Source organism: Penicillium hispanicum, assembly GCF_028827665.1.
Source record: "Penicillium hispanicum strain IBT 35686 chromosome Unknown utg000008l_segment0_segment0, whole genome shotgun sequence".
Lineage (NCBI taxonomy): Eukaryota > Fungi > Ascomycota > Eurotiomycetes > Eurotiales > Aspergillaceae > Penicillium > Penicillium hispanicum.
In genome coordinates, this window is record NW_026623200.1 from 1 (window position 1) to 17,140 (window position 17,140).

General features: G+C 42.0%; 5 protein-coding genes across 5 annotated transcripts; 2 read left to right on the top strand and 3 right to left on the bottom strand.

Moving 5' to 3' along the window:
* Positions 1 to 5,960: 5,960 nt before the first annotated feature.
* Positions 5,961 to 7,307, top strand: N7459_008837 (uncharacterized protein; the record flags this gene model as incomplete). The annotated part of the gene is made up of 3 exons (XM_056948005.1): positions 5,961 to 6,323; positions 6,393 to 6,895; positions 6,944 to 7,307. The coding sequence occupies 3 exons, from the start codon at positions 5,961 to 5,963 to the stop codon at positions 7,305 to 7,307; spliced, it is 1,230 nt and encodes a 409-aa protein (XP_056795230.1).
* A 1,387-nt stretch (positions 7,308 to 8,694) lies between these two features.
* On the top strand, positions 8,695 to 10,242 carry N7459_008838 (uncharacterized protein; the record flags this gene model as incomplete). Its single annotated transcript, XM_056948006.1, has 1 exon — positions 8,695 to 10,242. The coding sequence occupies one exon, from the start codon at positions 8,695 to 8,697 to the stop codon at positions 10,240 to 10,242; it is 1,548 nt and encodes a 515-aa protein (XP_056795231.1).
* Positions 10,243 to 10,775: 533 nt separating this feature from the next.
* Positions 10,776 to 11,678, bottom strand: N7459_008839 (uncharacterized protein; the record flags this gene model as incomplete). The annotated part of the gene is made up of 4 exons (XM_056948007.1): positions 10,776 to 10,925; positions 10,975 to 11,000; positions 11,190 to 11,297; positions 11,504 to 11,678. The coding sequence occupies 4 exons, from the start codon at positions 11,676 to 11,678 to the stop codon at positions 10,776 to 10,778; spliced, it is 459 nt and encodes a 152-aa protein (XP_056795232.1).
* Positions 11,679 to 13,201: 1,523 nt separating this feature from the next.
* N7459_008840 (uncharacterized protein) lies at positions 13,202 to 13,561 on the bottom strand (the record flags this gene model as incomplete). Its single annotated transcript, XM_056948008.1, has 1 exon — positions 13,202 to 13,561. One exon carries the CDS (start codon positions 13,559 to 13,561, stop codon positions 13,202 to 13,204), a length of 360 nt encoding a protein of 119 aa, XP_056795233.1.
* Positions 13,562 to 14,866: 1,305 nt separating this feature from the next.
* N7459_008841 (uncharacterized protein) lies at positions 14,867 to 16,007 on the bottom strand (the record flags this gene model as incomplete). The annotated part of the gene is made up of 2 exons (XM_056948009.1): positions 14,867 to 15,345; positions 15,554 to 16,007. The coding sequence occupies 2 exons, from the start codon at positions 16,005 to 16,007 to the stop codon at positions 14,867 to 14,869; spliced, it is 933 nt and encodes a 310-aa protein (XP_056795234.1).
* Positions 16,008 to 17,140: the final 1,133 nt, after the last annotated feature.

A 17,140-nucleotide genomic window follows, 5' to 3' on the forward strand; every position in this document is an offset into this window, starting at 1 on the left:
TAACCCTAAACCCTAAACCCTAAACCCTAAACCCTAACCCTAAACCCTAAACCCTAAACCCTAAACCCTAAACCCTAAACCCTAAACCCTATAAACTAGTAAGGGGAACTGGTCAGTTAACGACAGTATACTTAGAAGCAGGAAAAGATTCGACTTTGCCTAGGTTCGAACCTAGGACCTTTAGATACTGTTTGCTTCGTTTACAAAAGAGAAAAGATTCGACCTCGCCTAGGTTCGAACCTAGGACCTCTGGATCTAGTTTGCTCAGTTTACAAGTGTTGTTTAGTTTGCATACGTTGACTGGTTTAGATTGGTTGCATTGTTTGTATTTAGGGCTAGTACTAGCTTACCCTAGGGGGATCTGATTAGTCGAGAGTTCGGCCCACAAAGGTGGACCTTCGGTACCACCCGAACTCTCCTTCCTTTTCTCCCCAGCTTTGATCTACCTGTTTCTGGACCCTGCATCTCGGGTTTTCTTCCCTGTCTTTTGTAGGCTTGCCTGCGTCACACAGGGTCGCCCTCACTGAGAGCTATCCTACACACTCACTGAGAATTTTCTGAGCATTTATAGACTCATGCCACTCGCCTTAACATCGGAAACCATACTTCTCCCCACTGAACTATGAATCTACCACATCCGGAGTGAGTGCTCCCCACCTCCTGCTCAAATACAGGACAGCGGGGCTGTCTAGCTGAGAACCATTGTCCGCATTCCTTAGTGCCTCTAGACTATCTCAAAACTTGTCGAGGCCTAGAATGATTGGGCTAGGAGAGAAGTAGTACTGAGAGTCAGCTCATATGACGTGTGACACCGCCTTCAGGAGCTGGCAATTATCAGACAATGAACAACATATTTTCACAATGTAAGTGGAATGGGCCTTGCTCACGTTGGCTGGCAGATAAAATCGGCCATGACAGGAATGATATGTATCCGAGGCTTTTGCCGTAGAATTCTTTTGGCTTGTTTGCGCGGATAACTCGATGACATGGGGTAATGGTTGCAGAGAAATCGTTATACCTCTTGGTTTTCAATTCGGAACACATGAGAAAAACAGAGTTTGTTTCCAGGGCAACAAACAACGCACCCTTTGTGGAAATGTCTGTCGAGATCAGTCAATGACTAGAGCTTTCGTGAATTGACAAATATTACAGCATGCAACAGAAATTCTCCCAGAAAAGAGTCAACCCTCTTCAACGATAAAAATAGAAAGCATGTGACCGCTTCGATTGTCCATCAAACCGTAGTCCTCTCGGGGGGAAAATCCCTGGTCACGTGGTAGAAAACAACCCCCATTCATCCGTAAATGTTTACTGTGGGGTCATCCACGCGCGTTTCCCTACAATTACGCGTCCTCCTCTCTATTCTCTGTCCTATCGACCTTTATGGATCCAGAAAAGCGATCCTGGTGTATAAGTTGCAATTGCTTCCAATCTACTTGTGATTTTCAATTTAATAAGCAAGGAAAGCAAAAGAAAACTTGCTTTCGATATAGAAAGAAACGTCCTTTGCCGTTCAATGACTAGGATAACTTTATAGGCGAGATTCGAGCCTGGAATTAACCTATATATTCTACTAATAAAATTTTCTATAGGCTGACTGACTAACTGATATAGAATCAGAACGTCCGTCTTGATATAAAGTATATTTTTGATCTTAATTAGCTACCTATTTATTTTAGCTCTAGGCTAGAGATAAGTGCTATAGGTAGGCTAGATTATAAACTATTAAATCAGGCTATAAGATATCTCTTAGATATCATCTAGAGAGCTAGAGGCTACTAATTCTGGTATAAAAGGATTATATATGATTTAGGCCTAGTATATAAGTACTATTACTGCTAAGATAGCACTTAAAAGGCTAATTCTGTTGGGAAAGGGAAGTGTGATACTGGATAGATAGAGAGATTTTAATGTGAAAACAAGCTGAGGTTATAACCATCTTTAGAAGATTAAATATTAACAGTTATATTGCACTACCTACACTATATACTATATATTGATATTTATTTGTTAGCCCCTATTCTTGAATTTATTAATATATATGTTTTAACCTATATACCTTCTGAAATCTTCTATAATCTCCTAGCCTCTGGTATTTCTAGGGTTAAATATATTGCTTAATATCAGATTTACTACTAATAGTAATAAGCTAATATAGGTATATAGATATATAACACTAACCTATTTGTTTCTATAATACGCCTTTTTATAGACTCAGTGGAGAAATACCTATATACTATATTTACCTCTGGGAAAATATATGGATTAGCTATCTATATCTATAATTTAGTAGCTATACTAGTGTTAGAAGTAAAGGAATTAGTAATAGATATAATATATAGAACTAATAATACTGGAATGGATTTATTTGCTATGCTTACTAAGCTTAATAGAACTGGGGTCCCTTTAGCCTATCTTTTTGTTGAAACCTTTACCTTAAAGGATAGTGTGAAATATATAGATATAGGGGCTATAATTTACCTTCTTAAGTAGTTCCTGAAGCTGTTAAAAATTTCTGGGTTTAACCTAATCTTTTTTGGATATAATAAAGATCTATCTGAAATTACTACTATTTAGCTAATATAGCTAATCTTAATAATCTAACTATATTTCTGGTATATAAAGCGCGTAATTTAAGCAAAACTGAAAGACTTAAATAAGACTAATACTCAGAGTAACTACTTTCCTAGTGATGTTTAAAAGCTTATTCTAAATCTAGAAATTTGCTCGGGTTCACTGCTAATATACTATAGTGGAAGTTATTAGTATAGTGGTTATCAGTGTGAGTCCTAATCTGCGTAATTCAATCAAAAAGGCTATATAGAAACCTTTAGTATTATAGAGTGAGATACTATACTTAAGATCTTCTGCTATCACTATAATATATATCTATTAATTCTAGATCACAATAGTACCTACTATATACTAGAGAATATTTATTATAAATATACTATAGAGATATATACCTAATACAGAGCTTAAAACTATTTCTGGCTATAGGTATATTTATATATTAATTAGTATAAGCTAGGCTAATAGGAACTATAGGCTTAGTCTATAAATACTAGAGAAATACCAGTGCTTAAGATAACAATAATTATTAAATCTCACTGGTGAAAGATTAAATATAATTACCTTTACCAGTTTAATTGTCCTCGTATTGACCTAGTTATTTAGGTGCTAATAGTTTAAGTTATTCTAAATATATTTGATTGAATAGATATAATCTACAATCGCGATATTCGAAAAGCTTCTATAAGCTAGAGAAAGGCGTTTAAAAAGCAATGGAAAACTCTTAGGGATCAAAAAATTGATCCTAAAAGTATTCAAAAGTATTATATAAATCCAGTAATATAAATATATACTTATAATATATTTCTATTAAGCTGATTCTTAATATATAAGTATATTATATATTACTATAAACCTATTATAGACCCTATTACTTTCTTCTCTAGGATTTATAAGTAGAGGTCTAGCCTATTTTAGGTCGATAAGTAGCTAGCCTTGTGTCCAGAATATAAAAACTTTGGGACTATAATGGATATAAATATAGATTCTGATTTAGAGTCAGATATTGATCTAGAAGCCTTAGAAGAAGATAAATTAGCAGTTATAGATAATAAAACACTAGCAGTGATTGATGTAAAGGGATTTATTACTGTTATACAGTCTGTGATAGATATATTTTAAAAGTAAAGGGCAATAGGAAACTTGAAATTTATAGAGATCTTTATTGCTGCTAATGCGAGGAATCGAACCTTAGTGGAGGAGATTTAGAGGCGCAAAAACCAGTATACAATGCCTATAATATGGACTCAGAATAAGCACCCCGCAACAATGTACTATCGATAGTTCTTTCTCAATGTGAGATGATTTCTCTGCGATACACGTATAGATAGGTACGAAGGGCCTGACTAATCACAATGGCGACTGTGATCGTTGTTGCCTGAAGTTGTGTTGATTATATAAGGCTCACATGACCAGGGTTTTTCCCCCGAGAGGATTAAGGGTCGTCGATTGTCCGAAACGATCATGTGATGTGCCCCGCCTTAATGACGAAATGGCGGAGTCTGTGCCTGTGTGGCAGGTCATGTGCAATACCAGTACTGCCGGCCCCGGACCTTCCTCAAAAACATTGAAAATCTGGTGACGCGCGCTGTCACACGCTGAGGCCCTGAAACGATGAAAAGGAGAAGTTTAGGGACACGAAAAAAGCCACATTGATCTGCTTGACTGATACTATAGTGTCAGGTACTCTATGTAAGAAACAGTACAATATCCACAGGCAGGGATGCTACGGAAAAACTCCGAATACGTACTAGCGTAAATTAGTAATCAGAATTAGAGAAACAATCGATGAGTGGTAAGTGGTTGCACGAGTTTCCAGGACCGTCAACGAGGCTCAAAATTAAAAAATGTTCCGGTCAACGATAAGTTCAATAAAAAGTGAGATTAAAGGGAGACAACCCTCTTAAACCACTCGAAGTCATGATGAGTGAAGTATGGGAAAGTACTGATATATGTGACCGGCCAGGTAGGGGGAAACGCAATACAAGGAAACGAACAGACAAACAGCAAGAGCGGACCAAGAGCAATAAAATGGCGAGAATGAAACACGAAAGTAAGTGGGAGATAGCGACAGCAGAACGGAAGAGAGTTTAGAGCGATATACAAGGATAAACCTGGTAGGAAAAAAAAGAGTGAAGGGGAGAGAAAAACTAACACGTCACGGTACGCAACACGTGAAGAACCAAGTACTGGCGCCAATGAGAACGAGGCTTAGCGCGAAATTTGGCTGTGTTTCTCGTAGCGTCAACCAGCCTTCAAAGTCAGCCTCGTGCAGACCCGCGGGTTGTAACCCCTTTCACTCCGTTCCTTCGTTTCAGGGCAATTGGCTGTGTCTCAGCCTTCGGTCAGCCTCAGACACCCACGGGTTGTAATCCACTCTACTGTGTTCATCTAACCTGCATTCTACTCCGTTCCCTCGTTTCAGGGAATTTCAATCGGCCATGGGCACAGAGGCCCGAAAAACAGTCTGTCGTAGCGATAGGGATTCTCGGGTGTAATGTATTATTTGGCCCCAGAAATTTCGGACCCCAGGGCCGAGGGGGCCAAAACTTTGAAAATGTTACTATATATAGTGACAGTTGATAAGTTTTAACACCCCTGCCCCACACACTTCTGATTACATAAGGTTCTGCCGCCTCTAGTCACTTTACAGACTCGCACCAATGCCGCAAATCATAAGGTAAAAGTGCAAAAAAAGCTCAAGATAGGTCCATGCAAGAAAAAAATATCACTATACTATATAGGCGAAGATAAATATACTCATAGCCGTATGGTCAGGATAGACGGTACGGTTGAATCAGGGGCGGTCAAGGGTATGGGGCTAGGGGGGTGTTAAAACTTATCGACTGTCACTGTAAGTACCGAGTTTCAAGGCTTTAGACCCGCCACGTTGGGGGCGTAAAAGCCTCGCGGCTCCACAGCCCATAACAACTCCTAAGTATTCAAGTATTTGGCCCCTGACTGAAATAACGGCTTCATATCCTCAATATTTTCTTTACGATTTTTTGGGTGATAGCAACCCCGATAGAAAATCTGTTAGGCCATCGGTCGAACGGAGGGGAAGGTCTTACTTGAACTTTCGTGGTAAGATTTTAAGCCTCATGCGAAATTTGGTATTCGTTTGACCGGTAGCGTATTACAATACCACTAACTAGCCATAATTACATTCGCTAGATATAATTAGGTGATTTGCTTCTTGACATTTCCAACTCGACACCCTCTCCTGGAAAGCCTCTCATGTTTGGCTCAGAATGTACCTCTTAACTTTTTCTTCTCGGCGGGCGCTTCCGCTGCTCCCATTCCTCCTGTACCTGTCATCCATTGTTCTAGCTCTACCTCTGGATGACATACAGACAGGGCTGCGTCCGCGCGGATCTTGCTTGTCATGTATGAGCGAAGGGAATGATGACAGTGGTGTCGCCGAAGATAATGACACTGGTACCGTCGATGATTGTGGCGAGGAACTTCCGTTGACTCCTATCTTGGATGGTCCGACCAGCGATAAATCAGCAGGTTTGGGCGTTGAGTTCGAAACCTCACAAATTCGATTCCAGTCCGAGCATTGCAGTGTCTCTGACACGTACGATGCAAAGGGAAAGGTGGTCAATGGACGAAAAGGAAAAAACTGGAAGCTCACCGCGGACCGTTTGGACCAAGGACTGCTTTCTGCGGAGTATATCTTGGATGGTACACAAATTAAGATTGGATCTGGTACTGCAGAGACAGCCGCGAAGGCTGTTGCAAATGATATTGTGAGGATGAGTCCTAATTGTCCAGTCGCGCATCTAACCTTTATTTTACTAACATTTTGACCACACCAGGCGTCTTGGAACCCATCCGCCGACATGTCCGACACCAAAGTATCCATTCCGGATAATGCTTGCAGTCCTTGGACTATTGTTGAGCCAGAAGGTGGGGGTGGCACTGCGGCAATGCGATGGGTACCGCAAATCACCGCACCTATGCCGCTTCAAGCGATCTATGATCTCTTTGGACAGCGAACAGCAGCTTCGGTCCTATTGCCATCGAGAAGAAACGCGAACCAAAACATGGTTACGGTGACCAAGGAATTTTTCCAGTCGAGTCCTAGTGGGATGTCTTCGGATGATGTCGAGGACGATTTACTCGGTTTCTTCTCGTTGGTGATGACCTATACAAAGGCAGCTGATCAGGTCGACGAATCGGGGATTAAGGCTCTTATGTCAATCATGCCTCGGACTGACTTTACCACCATGTTCAAGCTGGTCAAGTCCAAAGTTAAAGGTGACCTCTATGATATTGTGAAAATTCTTGCCTGTTACAAAGGCAGCGGGAGTAGCGTTGAGTAAGTAATAGCCCGGCTCGGATTTGGATGATGATGCTGATTGAACAGACTTGATACCCACTACTGCTCAGGATCTACCGAAAGTCCAAAACCTAATGGCCAAATGGACAAACAAACAATATCCGTTGTCATGGAGGCCAAAGGCACCGAGGATAGTACTTCGGTAAAGGACTGGATGAAAAGTATTCAAGATGGAAAGTCGCCAGACAGGTTGAGCGAAGTCGATCAAGCCCGGAATGGTCAAGTTGGTGGCCTCAAAGGTGCATTGGAAAACCTCGTCCACAGCTCGCAAGCAGCGCCGCTTTTTGAATTCAGGCGTCTCAAAGCAATCAGTACAACTGACATGAGCGACTTCGTCACCAAGGCAGAGAATGCGGTCATCGATTTCCACAAGAAATATAATGGGAAATAGACAGATCTTTCTAGTAGTGACTACCAAGGATTTCTCGGAATTAATAATTTGGAGATATTTGTAATTTTTTCTCGTCCTGATATTTGTCTACCACAACCGTACTACCACGATAGGTAGGTAGGCAATAGCCTTTGGCTCGAAGTTCAATCCTATCGCTATAAAACAGATTTGACTCTGGACAGACTACAGCCGGTACACTGGCTTTGCTGCTCTCGCCCCCACACTTCGCCATGCTAGGCGTGGGGGCCAAGGCGGTACACGAAGCGCGCACAATTACAGTAGGTCTAACCGGCGGCAACTTTTGAAAAAAAAAAATAGGTGGGGCCGGTTAGTCGTAGCCCACAGCAGAAAGTTCAGGGTACTTTTTTCCCACACTATTCCCCAATTTCAGCCTCGCAGCAAGTTCCAGCAACATCAGTATGCAATATGGCGCTAGACAGAAGTAATATCCATCTCTTGCTGATGCCAATTGATATCATTTTTGGAGTTTTTGGCTGTCTGGCATCTCTTTCCGAGGTGCTTGCTCTCGCAGCAGTCAACCGTTCCCTCAGGCTTATTTGGACGGAAAATGTGACGCACATTTACCATCTGGTTGCGCCGCGGAGTATCCCCTGTGAGCGTCATGCTCGAAGATTCCGTGAGGATCAACGTGGGTCATTTCTCGAGTCCTCTCCCTTGTCGGATCGAGATGTGATATACATCGCTCGAAATGCACGGATCATAGAAAAAGCAGTCTTACAATTTGAACGGGAAATTGTCTGCAAAGTGAAAGGTAATGAGCGACTGGCGTTAAACGATCATGTTCTAACATTATGGATAGCGAATGGGTATCGACTTTGCGACTTTTATGGAGTTGGGGCTCGCAGACATCCCCCTTATTTGACACCAACAGAGCGTCGACGATTTATCAAATCATACTACCAATTCTGGGGCTTGATGAAATTGAGTCCTGCTGCGTTGCAAAAGAGACTGGAGTCGAAAACATTAAAGCAACTTTACCACTTATGTGAGATGTCTAAGCTTACGCAGAATATCGGCAAAGAAGAAGCGTTCCCTCGCGTAAAGGATTCTGATATGGACATCGATTCAGCATCTAAGATCGACCATCGACGGTCGAAGGAGCGTGCTGCTCTCGACCGAAGAATCTGGAAGCACCTTGCACATGTATTTCGCCAGATTTATCACGAGGATGCGGAATATGTCTGGGAATATGCCAAAGAGGAGGGCTTTTTGTCATTTGTGGTAGTATGGGATCATTGGCAACCGAGCCTGAAAGAAATTGTATGTCAAGGGTCGACAGAGCAACAACCCGATTTCGAAAGGAGACATATTTGGAGCGATAGCTCTGATGAGGAGTGAATAGTATTAGCTAAATACTTGTTTCAATATGAGAAATGGGGCAATTCAGGAGAAGGCTGTGCTGGGGCTAGACAGGGTCTACCCCGACCATGCCCAACGACCATATGTCTGGCGAAGACTCAAGGCACCACATAAAGTGACGATCCCGGAATTAGTGGCGGGTCTACACCAGATTGATCTGGCCAGAGATGTCATTGACCAGGAGGGTGACACTTTTGAATTCTACGCTACCCGCCTCGTTGCCGCCGTTGTCACTCAGATATTCTCATACATGATCGACAGTGGAGTTCGATACGGCTACATCTGCACAGGAGGGGCTTTTGTTTTCCTCCAAATCCCGAAGGATGATCCAACCATTGTTCAATATTACTTGTGTATCCCGAATCAAGACGTGCAGGCGGACGATGAATTACGCTTTCACCGGACCGCCATCGGCCAGGTACTTGCGTTTACCCTGCAAGCGCTGACCGCCGACGCTCCTTCTCAAGAGTGGCACAGTACGGCACACGGCAAGCTGACAACCTGGGAAGTCGAGTATTTGGATGTGTTGAGAGAAATTCCCGAAACCCTGCGCAAAGACCCGCCAGCCTCTAATTATCGGCCCTCGCACTGGAAACGAGATCGGAAAATACACAACACACGTTCTCGTACTCGTTGTCAACCAGGCGTTTCTACACCGAAACACTCGTCGACTGAAGATAAAGGCAGCGAAGAGGAATCACATTCGTCATCTGCTGCAGCAGCGTCGTGCAGTCGATTGATCCGCGACCGCGGCAATAAAACCCAATCAAGTAGGGAAAGCGAAAAGACACGATCTAGCCGAGACAACAAGCAGACTTCTCGAAAAGACGGGCATTCCACACGACCATACTGCACCATTGCCTGCATTCATGGCATAGTCAGCCGAGGCACTCTGGATAAGAAGTGCCCCAACTGGAAACTTCACGGTCGTGAGAAACACTCCATAGGACCGCGAGAGTTCACACGCCAGCTTCATCGCCAACTTGGCCGAGATCGAGACCATGGTTTCGAACAGCTCCATATCTGTGGTCGGACAGGATATCTTATTAAAGCCACCCTTCTTTCGCACGGATACACTGTGATCATTAAAGCCACGACTGTGGAGAAGCAGCACCGCCTTGAAGCAGAAGTGGATAATTATTACCATCTCCGGAGCCTACAGGGACAGCACATCCCTGTTTGTCTCGGGGCCTTTATGCCTCGCATCGCATATTGGTATCATGGCGAATTAATGGCGCAGATGATGGTCTTGAGCTGGTCTGGAACACGTCTTCAGCATGTCATTAATGAGCGGAATTCCAGCTTCTTTCACCAGGAGCGCGAGAAAGCACTGGCCGTGCTTCGGTCGTGCGGAGTTGTGCACGGCGACAGTGAGTGGCGTAATATGCTGTGGGATGACCCCGGTGGCCGTTTGGTCGTCGTCGATTTGGAGGACGTGGAGTGGTTGAAGCGCCCTCAGGCCCTTAAGCCAGCGTCTGGCAATGCACAACGTGGTCATCGCGTAAAGACTGGAACTAAGGCGAAGATTCCTAACCAGCTCAACTACTGCACATGACGTCCCCAGGCCCATGGTTAGGTCTCATTCGTTGATTCCCGTTTGTACTATATGGTAACGAGGAGGAAGGAAGTATTCTCTGAATTTAGGTCCACCAAACAGATTACCTATGTATGTTCCCTAAAATCGCATTGTGGGCATTCGAGACTGTCGTGTCTTTATATAATGAAAGCTTTGAAAAGACTTATTAATTGGCGCCCTCCAATATACTGTCACTACGCCGTTTTACTTCTGCGACACTGTTATCTCAACGGCCCCTTAGTTAAAACAGGTGCGTTATTGTGCATAGAGTAGTTCTTGGCAGAGTTGGCTAGAGCGCTAAGCCTCGGGATAGAGCTGCTAGGTCTAATTTTAGAGCCGATGGGTTTACGCCCTATTTTCTGTGTTGTTGTATAAATGGGTTCTCAATACAATAAGGGAGATTAACTCGCTCAGAAGTCGCTGGTTTCTATTCACTATATAAACTGGAAACCCCTGAAACTGTTGTGTACTGATTACTGCTATAAAGACCCCAAAGACTAGTCCTGTCGGCCCTAGATATATATACTCTTAATATGACTCTCTTGACTGAACTTTTCTGATAGTTTTTTATTTAATTCTGCTGCTATTTCCAGATGTTTATAGCTTATTTGCTGTTTCTTGACTGTGGTAAGTGTATGCCTAATAGAAAGAAGATTCTTAATCTAATAACGATTAGCTAGTGAGTATTAACTATTGATATAGTGAACTAACCTCTCGCCTATTGAGAGGGAAGTTTTCTAGCAACTATAATTTATTATCACTAACTATAGTAGGCCCTTAAATAGTCTATACTTTAGATAATAAGTTTTTCTAGACCTCTTTTTGAAAATCCTTTGTTAGACCTTAGTATTTAATAGTTAAATATATCTAGTTTATGATAGTTTTATTGAACTGGATCATCTGATTTGTTGTAAGGAAAAGAATACCTTTGTAGTACTCTAACTTTCGGAGAAAAATGGTTATAAGGCGATTATGGTTATTATAGTAGGATGTATATACTTCTATAAATGTGTCTGCCTTATCTAAAAGAAGTACTGTATTAAAGTGCTTAGTAATAGTAAAGATAGTTTTAAGTTATTGCTTAAAAGCGTTTAAATCACTATAGTCTACTATAAGCTTACTAGCTGATATCTAGGCAGATTAATAAAACCTGGCTAAAAGTAATAAATAATATTTATGGAATAAAAAGGAAGGTTGAACTGTTCTATAGTTGCCTTAACTATAAATATCTTCCTAATACCTAGTAGACTATTTAGAGAAGTTAAAGAAGTCAGAGAGGAAGCAATAATTAGATAGTCTCTATTAATATACTGTAAAAAGATATTTAGGCTATAGCCTTTACTATTAATAATATTATTAAAAGGCAGAGTTAGTATAAGGTCTAACTGAGTTTTAGCTAGTGAGGAGAGCAGCATTTTAGTCTTTAGCGGGATTTTAAGATATTTAAAAGACCTTGGAGACCACTATATATCTATAAGAGCATCTACTATATATTCCACTGACTCTGTTAGTCTTTATAATAACTTTTATACTATATAATATTTATAGAATATCTTCTCCTTAAAACTGAAGCAGTAGACAGTTAAGTAGTAGATTAATAAGTCGCTTTTACCTATTTTATAGGTATTGATACTGCCTTCCTGTATTTTCTCTTTTTCTTGTTCGCGATTATTCCTAAAAAATGTATCTAAGTCAATAATAGCAATACTATCTTTTCGTTCTACCTAGATATTATATAGCCAAGGTTAGGAGTAATTTGGCTATATTTTTCAGAAAAAAGCTATATTAACTCCTACCTAACTATTGATTTTTAGCTTAATAGGCTTTCTGTTTTTTATAAAGAATACGCTCCTATTGCAGTGTTAAGTGTATAAACCAGCTAAGTTATAGAACTTCTAACCTCTTTTTATAAGATCTTTATAGATTTATTTATAATTTAGATAATAACAGATAGAGAAGGCCTTTAGCTCTTTAATTAGCTTTAATCTATAGTACTTAAGAATTCACAGAAAGACACCAGCTTTACTAAATCTGACTCTATTATAATCAAGAAACCAATATTCAAGATTGAAAAATATAATATTATCTTAAGTTATCTCTTAGCCTATATCAAATACCATATATCGTGGCTCTTTTATACTAAAGTATATAGTAAAAATGTGGGAGCTAGGCTTAAAGAGCGCCTAAAGGAGGTTATAGATAATATAGCTATACTATAGCATTGAATAAAGGCTTTATGAGGTAAAAATATATATATACTTAAAGTGCTTAATAAGTAGACTAAGATACTTTAGGCGTATAATGTTAAACTTTAGATCGTTTTTTAAGCCATCTATATATTCCTTAAACTCTATAAGAAAATAGAATAGGATATTCTGCTTAATCTAGACTTAGGTTAGCCTTTTGCTTTAGAGCTATTTTTGTTTTGATTTACCAATAGTTTGTTCTCTATTAGACTAACAGCCTTAATATTTTATAGCACCCTATATAGGATATCGCGGAGGCATTCTGATTTAATATTAATATATAGCGTTATCTCCTCAGATTTCTGGTCTGGTTATAATTAGTAGACTTTTGGTCTTATATATAAGGATATCACGTACTAATATACTCACAGACAATGAATATATACTTAGCAAGATCGTCCTGATTATTACTACTCTCCACTGATTCAGCAATCTTGTATTTATATACGTCTTTGTCCTAGCTAGACCAGTGTCAGTATATTTCTCTAAAAGGAAAATATAGCTGGCGGCTTGTACGTTTCTACGATTTTCTTGAATTAAGGTGTTAATTCTTGGGCCCACCCTTTAAATGATTTATAGTCATCTGATGTAGTCCTGATCGGATTAAGATCAACTGAAGGATAGTTATCACGGATGAGTTTCACCAGCAACTGCTTCAGTCGAACCATATTAAGGTCTGCTGGGGACTGGTCCTAGGAGACGGGCGTATCAAGCGCATCTGTCACCTGGACCTTCTCTGCCTGCTTATTGCCGTGAAAGCAAGACTGAGATGGCTCGGCTGTCTGAGAGAGTTCAACCAATGCATATTCCAGTAACTGCTTCAATTGAACCACGTCGGGACCTGGTGGGCACTGGTCCAGGGTGACAGGAGTGTTTGGAGGTTCACGGTAGGTAAGATCAGACAGCACCTTTTTAAGCACATGGAAGAGATGTTTCAGATTCTCCGTAGTAGCATGGAACATAGCCCACCCCATCACTGGGCTATCAGGTGGCGTCAAACCTTGGGGGCATGGAGAGGAAGATGCCTTTGCAGTCTTCTGCGTCGATGCCATGTTGTGCGGTTGAGCGACTGAGAAATATTGGTGCGATATGGGAAGCTGGTATGAGATAAACCAAAGATTGGAATACTAATGAATGAATAGGTCGACAAAGGTCCGAGAAGCTGCTCCTTTTTATATGTTTGTTATCCTGGTCAATTTATTCCCATTTTGTGGCTTCTTACGTGTTCGTTGCCCTGCGATAAAGCACGTATCTTGCAGATATTGCATGTCTTGCTTTAATTGTTGGCTCAACAGTACATTCTAGGCCAACAGCAGCTAGCTTTAGCGCCATCTGATCGACCGCTGCGAAGGAGTGTCGATCCTAACCTCGGCCCATGGTAAGATACCACGTTAACTTACACATCTGAGTAAGATCTGTTTCTATTAAATTTCCTGGTAAGATAAGAGCGAAGTGCTTTCATTATCCCACCGGAATAATTACATGGCTTGCGTATTCATATTGGTATCGATTCTCCAGGGTGGGCATACGTCCGTATCTGAGAATATTGAACTCTGGCATCTGCTCCCTTCACCAGAATAGTCACGTGATCATTAGCCACGTGATTAGTCAGATATAGAAAAGGCACGGAAAAATTGGTGCCCAACCTTGTGAGAATACCGCGATTTGTGCTACGCTGATCACATGATGCTCTCGTGCCACCTAGCAACCCCGCCAACTCTTTGACTCCGATTCCAAGATTTGCTCGCATCGATAACTACCACCTAAATTCGCTCCGCGATGCTCTGAGTAGCGAAAAGGCCGGGATCGCTTTACCATTACTTGCCCACGATTAAGCAGACCCCCCGAGGATCTCAATATCCAGACGAGCAAATCGAAGCTAAGGTTTACCACTTCACGACGAAGAGACTGCCTGGCAGTCCAAGCTACTTTTCGCAAAGAAAATATTCACCACTTCATAACGCGCACAGTTGTGCGATTTCACTGAGCCGTCCATCTCATAGCTTACAAGAAAAAAACATCTCTCATGGTAAGCCGCTTCGTCCTCCACCATGACAAAGCTAACATGTTCAGACTTTTGATCCTCAAGATCTCAACCCCGACGAAGATTTTCGGATGTCCCTGCAAATAATATTAAGTGGGTGGAAGGTAAGGGCCAGTGGGTATACTGGAAGGGATGTAGTGCTTTGACGGTCTATGAGGACAAAGGAGAGGGAAAGGTACACAGAAAGCTTAGCGGGCAAGTGGAGCTCCAAGCTGGAATCGAGCTATACTTTGTTGGAGGATAAGTCAAGGATGGATAGCTTTGTTAACTGTGGGAGATGGATTGATTTCTATATATATAGTTTTTTTTGTATCTAAGCGCCGCCTTTCAAACCCAGAGACAAGTTGATAATAGCACCTTTATCAGGTCTGCTAGTCAGCATTATAGATACACACTCCGTTACACGATTTCCTTCTTCCAGTTCCTTCCTTCGTATTCGGCTCGCCTGGATCGCTCTATGTATATCAGGGCCAAGTGTACGAATAATAGCTTTATCTATCGCACCCTTCAGTGTCATTTTAGGGCTGGGTAACAGCTTAGAACCCTTGTTCAGGACCATATACCGAACCTGTCCTGTCGATTCCATGTGAATATTAAACAGAGATATGGCTAAATATTCGACCTTAGTCTGATAGATAGCTAAGCTTATTAGATAGTCCACTAGCCTGTTAAATAGAAAGTCTATAGTGACTGCGGCTTTGAGGTAAGTGGACTCCCTGCTCTGAATCGCGTCCTTCCTGATAGCACTATATATGTACTGGTCGAAAACGTCGGCAATCCCTTGTAATGAGGCTTTTTCGAGCACCAGATATTATAGAGGAGTTCCAGATTCCAGTGAACTCTCTGCGACGCCTGGCATCACATTCCGAGAGGATACAAGGGCACCCATCAAACTCTCGGCTGGCAAGGAATGTTACTAAACTCCTTCGTTCAACCGAGCCTCTAGAACCCCTAGTAGTCTTAATAGAAGAAAGGTAAAACAGTAAGATCTATAATATACCAGCATCTTCAAAGTTCTTGGATATATTACCAATAGCCTCGCTAACGCTGGGATGCGGTTGTTTGCTAGCCACTTTTCTCGCGACGTTCGCTTGATCTGCCAGCGAGAGTTGCTGGAATGCAGCAATAATAACAGATCTATCACGTCGTCCTTTGAAGTGAGCTTTCCCCTCTGTCGCAAGAAAGTATACAAACCAAGCTTTGAACCCTCCATTATCGAAGAAGATTCGTGATATTACTGTTTTTTGAGCGACACGAGTTTGCTGAAACTTTTTCTTCATGCCCCGGGGAATTTTTTGACGAGCCCACTTGTTCTTGAGTTGTTGCTCGAATATCTCGAGCGAGTCTTTGATTATCATTGACTTCGATGATGCGAAGGTCTCGATCGAGCGTATTGAAGGTTGACCATCAAGCACCTCCTCAGTGGAGATCCGATACAAGGATTCGAAGACCATATCGGAATGAATAAGGTCTGCTGAAGGGATTGGTGCGAGAAGAAGCTGGAAACTTCCAGTTAGCATGATAAAGGGAAAGTTACCGTGTTATGTTGCTGGCACAGAGTACATCACATGTGACTGGGTGGGGTTAAGCCAAATTTAGTAATGTAAGATAACGATGTACACTGAGGCTGAGGAAATTAAAATAGTATCTTGCCTGCCCCAGCTGCAGCTCTCATTGGCTCAAACTCGGTTTTGTTTGCCTGGCTTCAAGATACGAAGCTGACCAATAATCGATCGATGTGTCAGATGTGGTCAAATGAGTGGGGAAGTTGCATAGGGTAAAGAGTAGCTCTGATTCAATAATTTGCCAGCAAACTGTACATAATTCGGGATATTCCATGCATGCACGAGGTCTGGGCCCTGTTTAGGCGTGACGTGACTGGACTGCATTGTGCACGCAAAGCTTTAAGGGCAAGTACGATCTCAAGCGCCGCAAGGGTACAACAGTTGGCGACGAAGCAAATCCCTTGCTCCCACTATGATCAAGGCTTCTCGCGTATAGATGCGTAAAAAGGTGGGTGTTAAGACACATCGTCGCGACGGCAAGCAAACTTGCCTGAGATAAAGTTACACTGCCTCACGCTAATGCATAGATGTCAGATCAATACCACCAAGTCCTTCCATAATCAGTAAGCGAGTGCGGCGCCGTTGGATGAGTGGAGCCTTACGCGCCATTTTCCTGGTTTGACACGCGGGAAATGGAGTCGATCCTTACGCAATTAGACCCTCCGCAACGAGCCCCGTGTGCCTTCTAAGTTAAGCCTGCTGACTGGTGCTCGCGAGTCATAGTTAGCGCCATATGCAGGCGCTATCACAATCGAATGAACTGGGAGGAGGCAGCCTCAGGAATTCCATATGCATGCATGTCGTTGCTGAGGAGCAACAAAAACCGGTGTACGCGGTGGAGTTTAAAGCGCCGCATAAGGTGATATCCCTGAATTGGTGATGGGTCTGCTAATTTACGTTTCTGTATCTCCGGCTTCAACCGAAAAGAAATAGCTACATTATCTCAAATGGGATCACTAGGCATTTTGTAACCTGCAATTTGCATTTGCTAACGCAAGTCACGGTGCCCTTGGTGAAAGGGG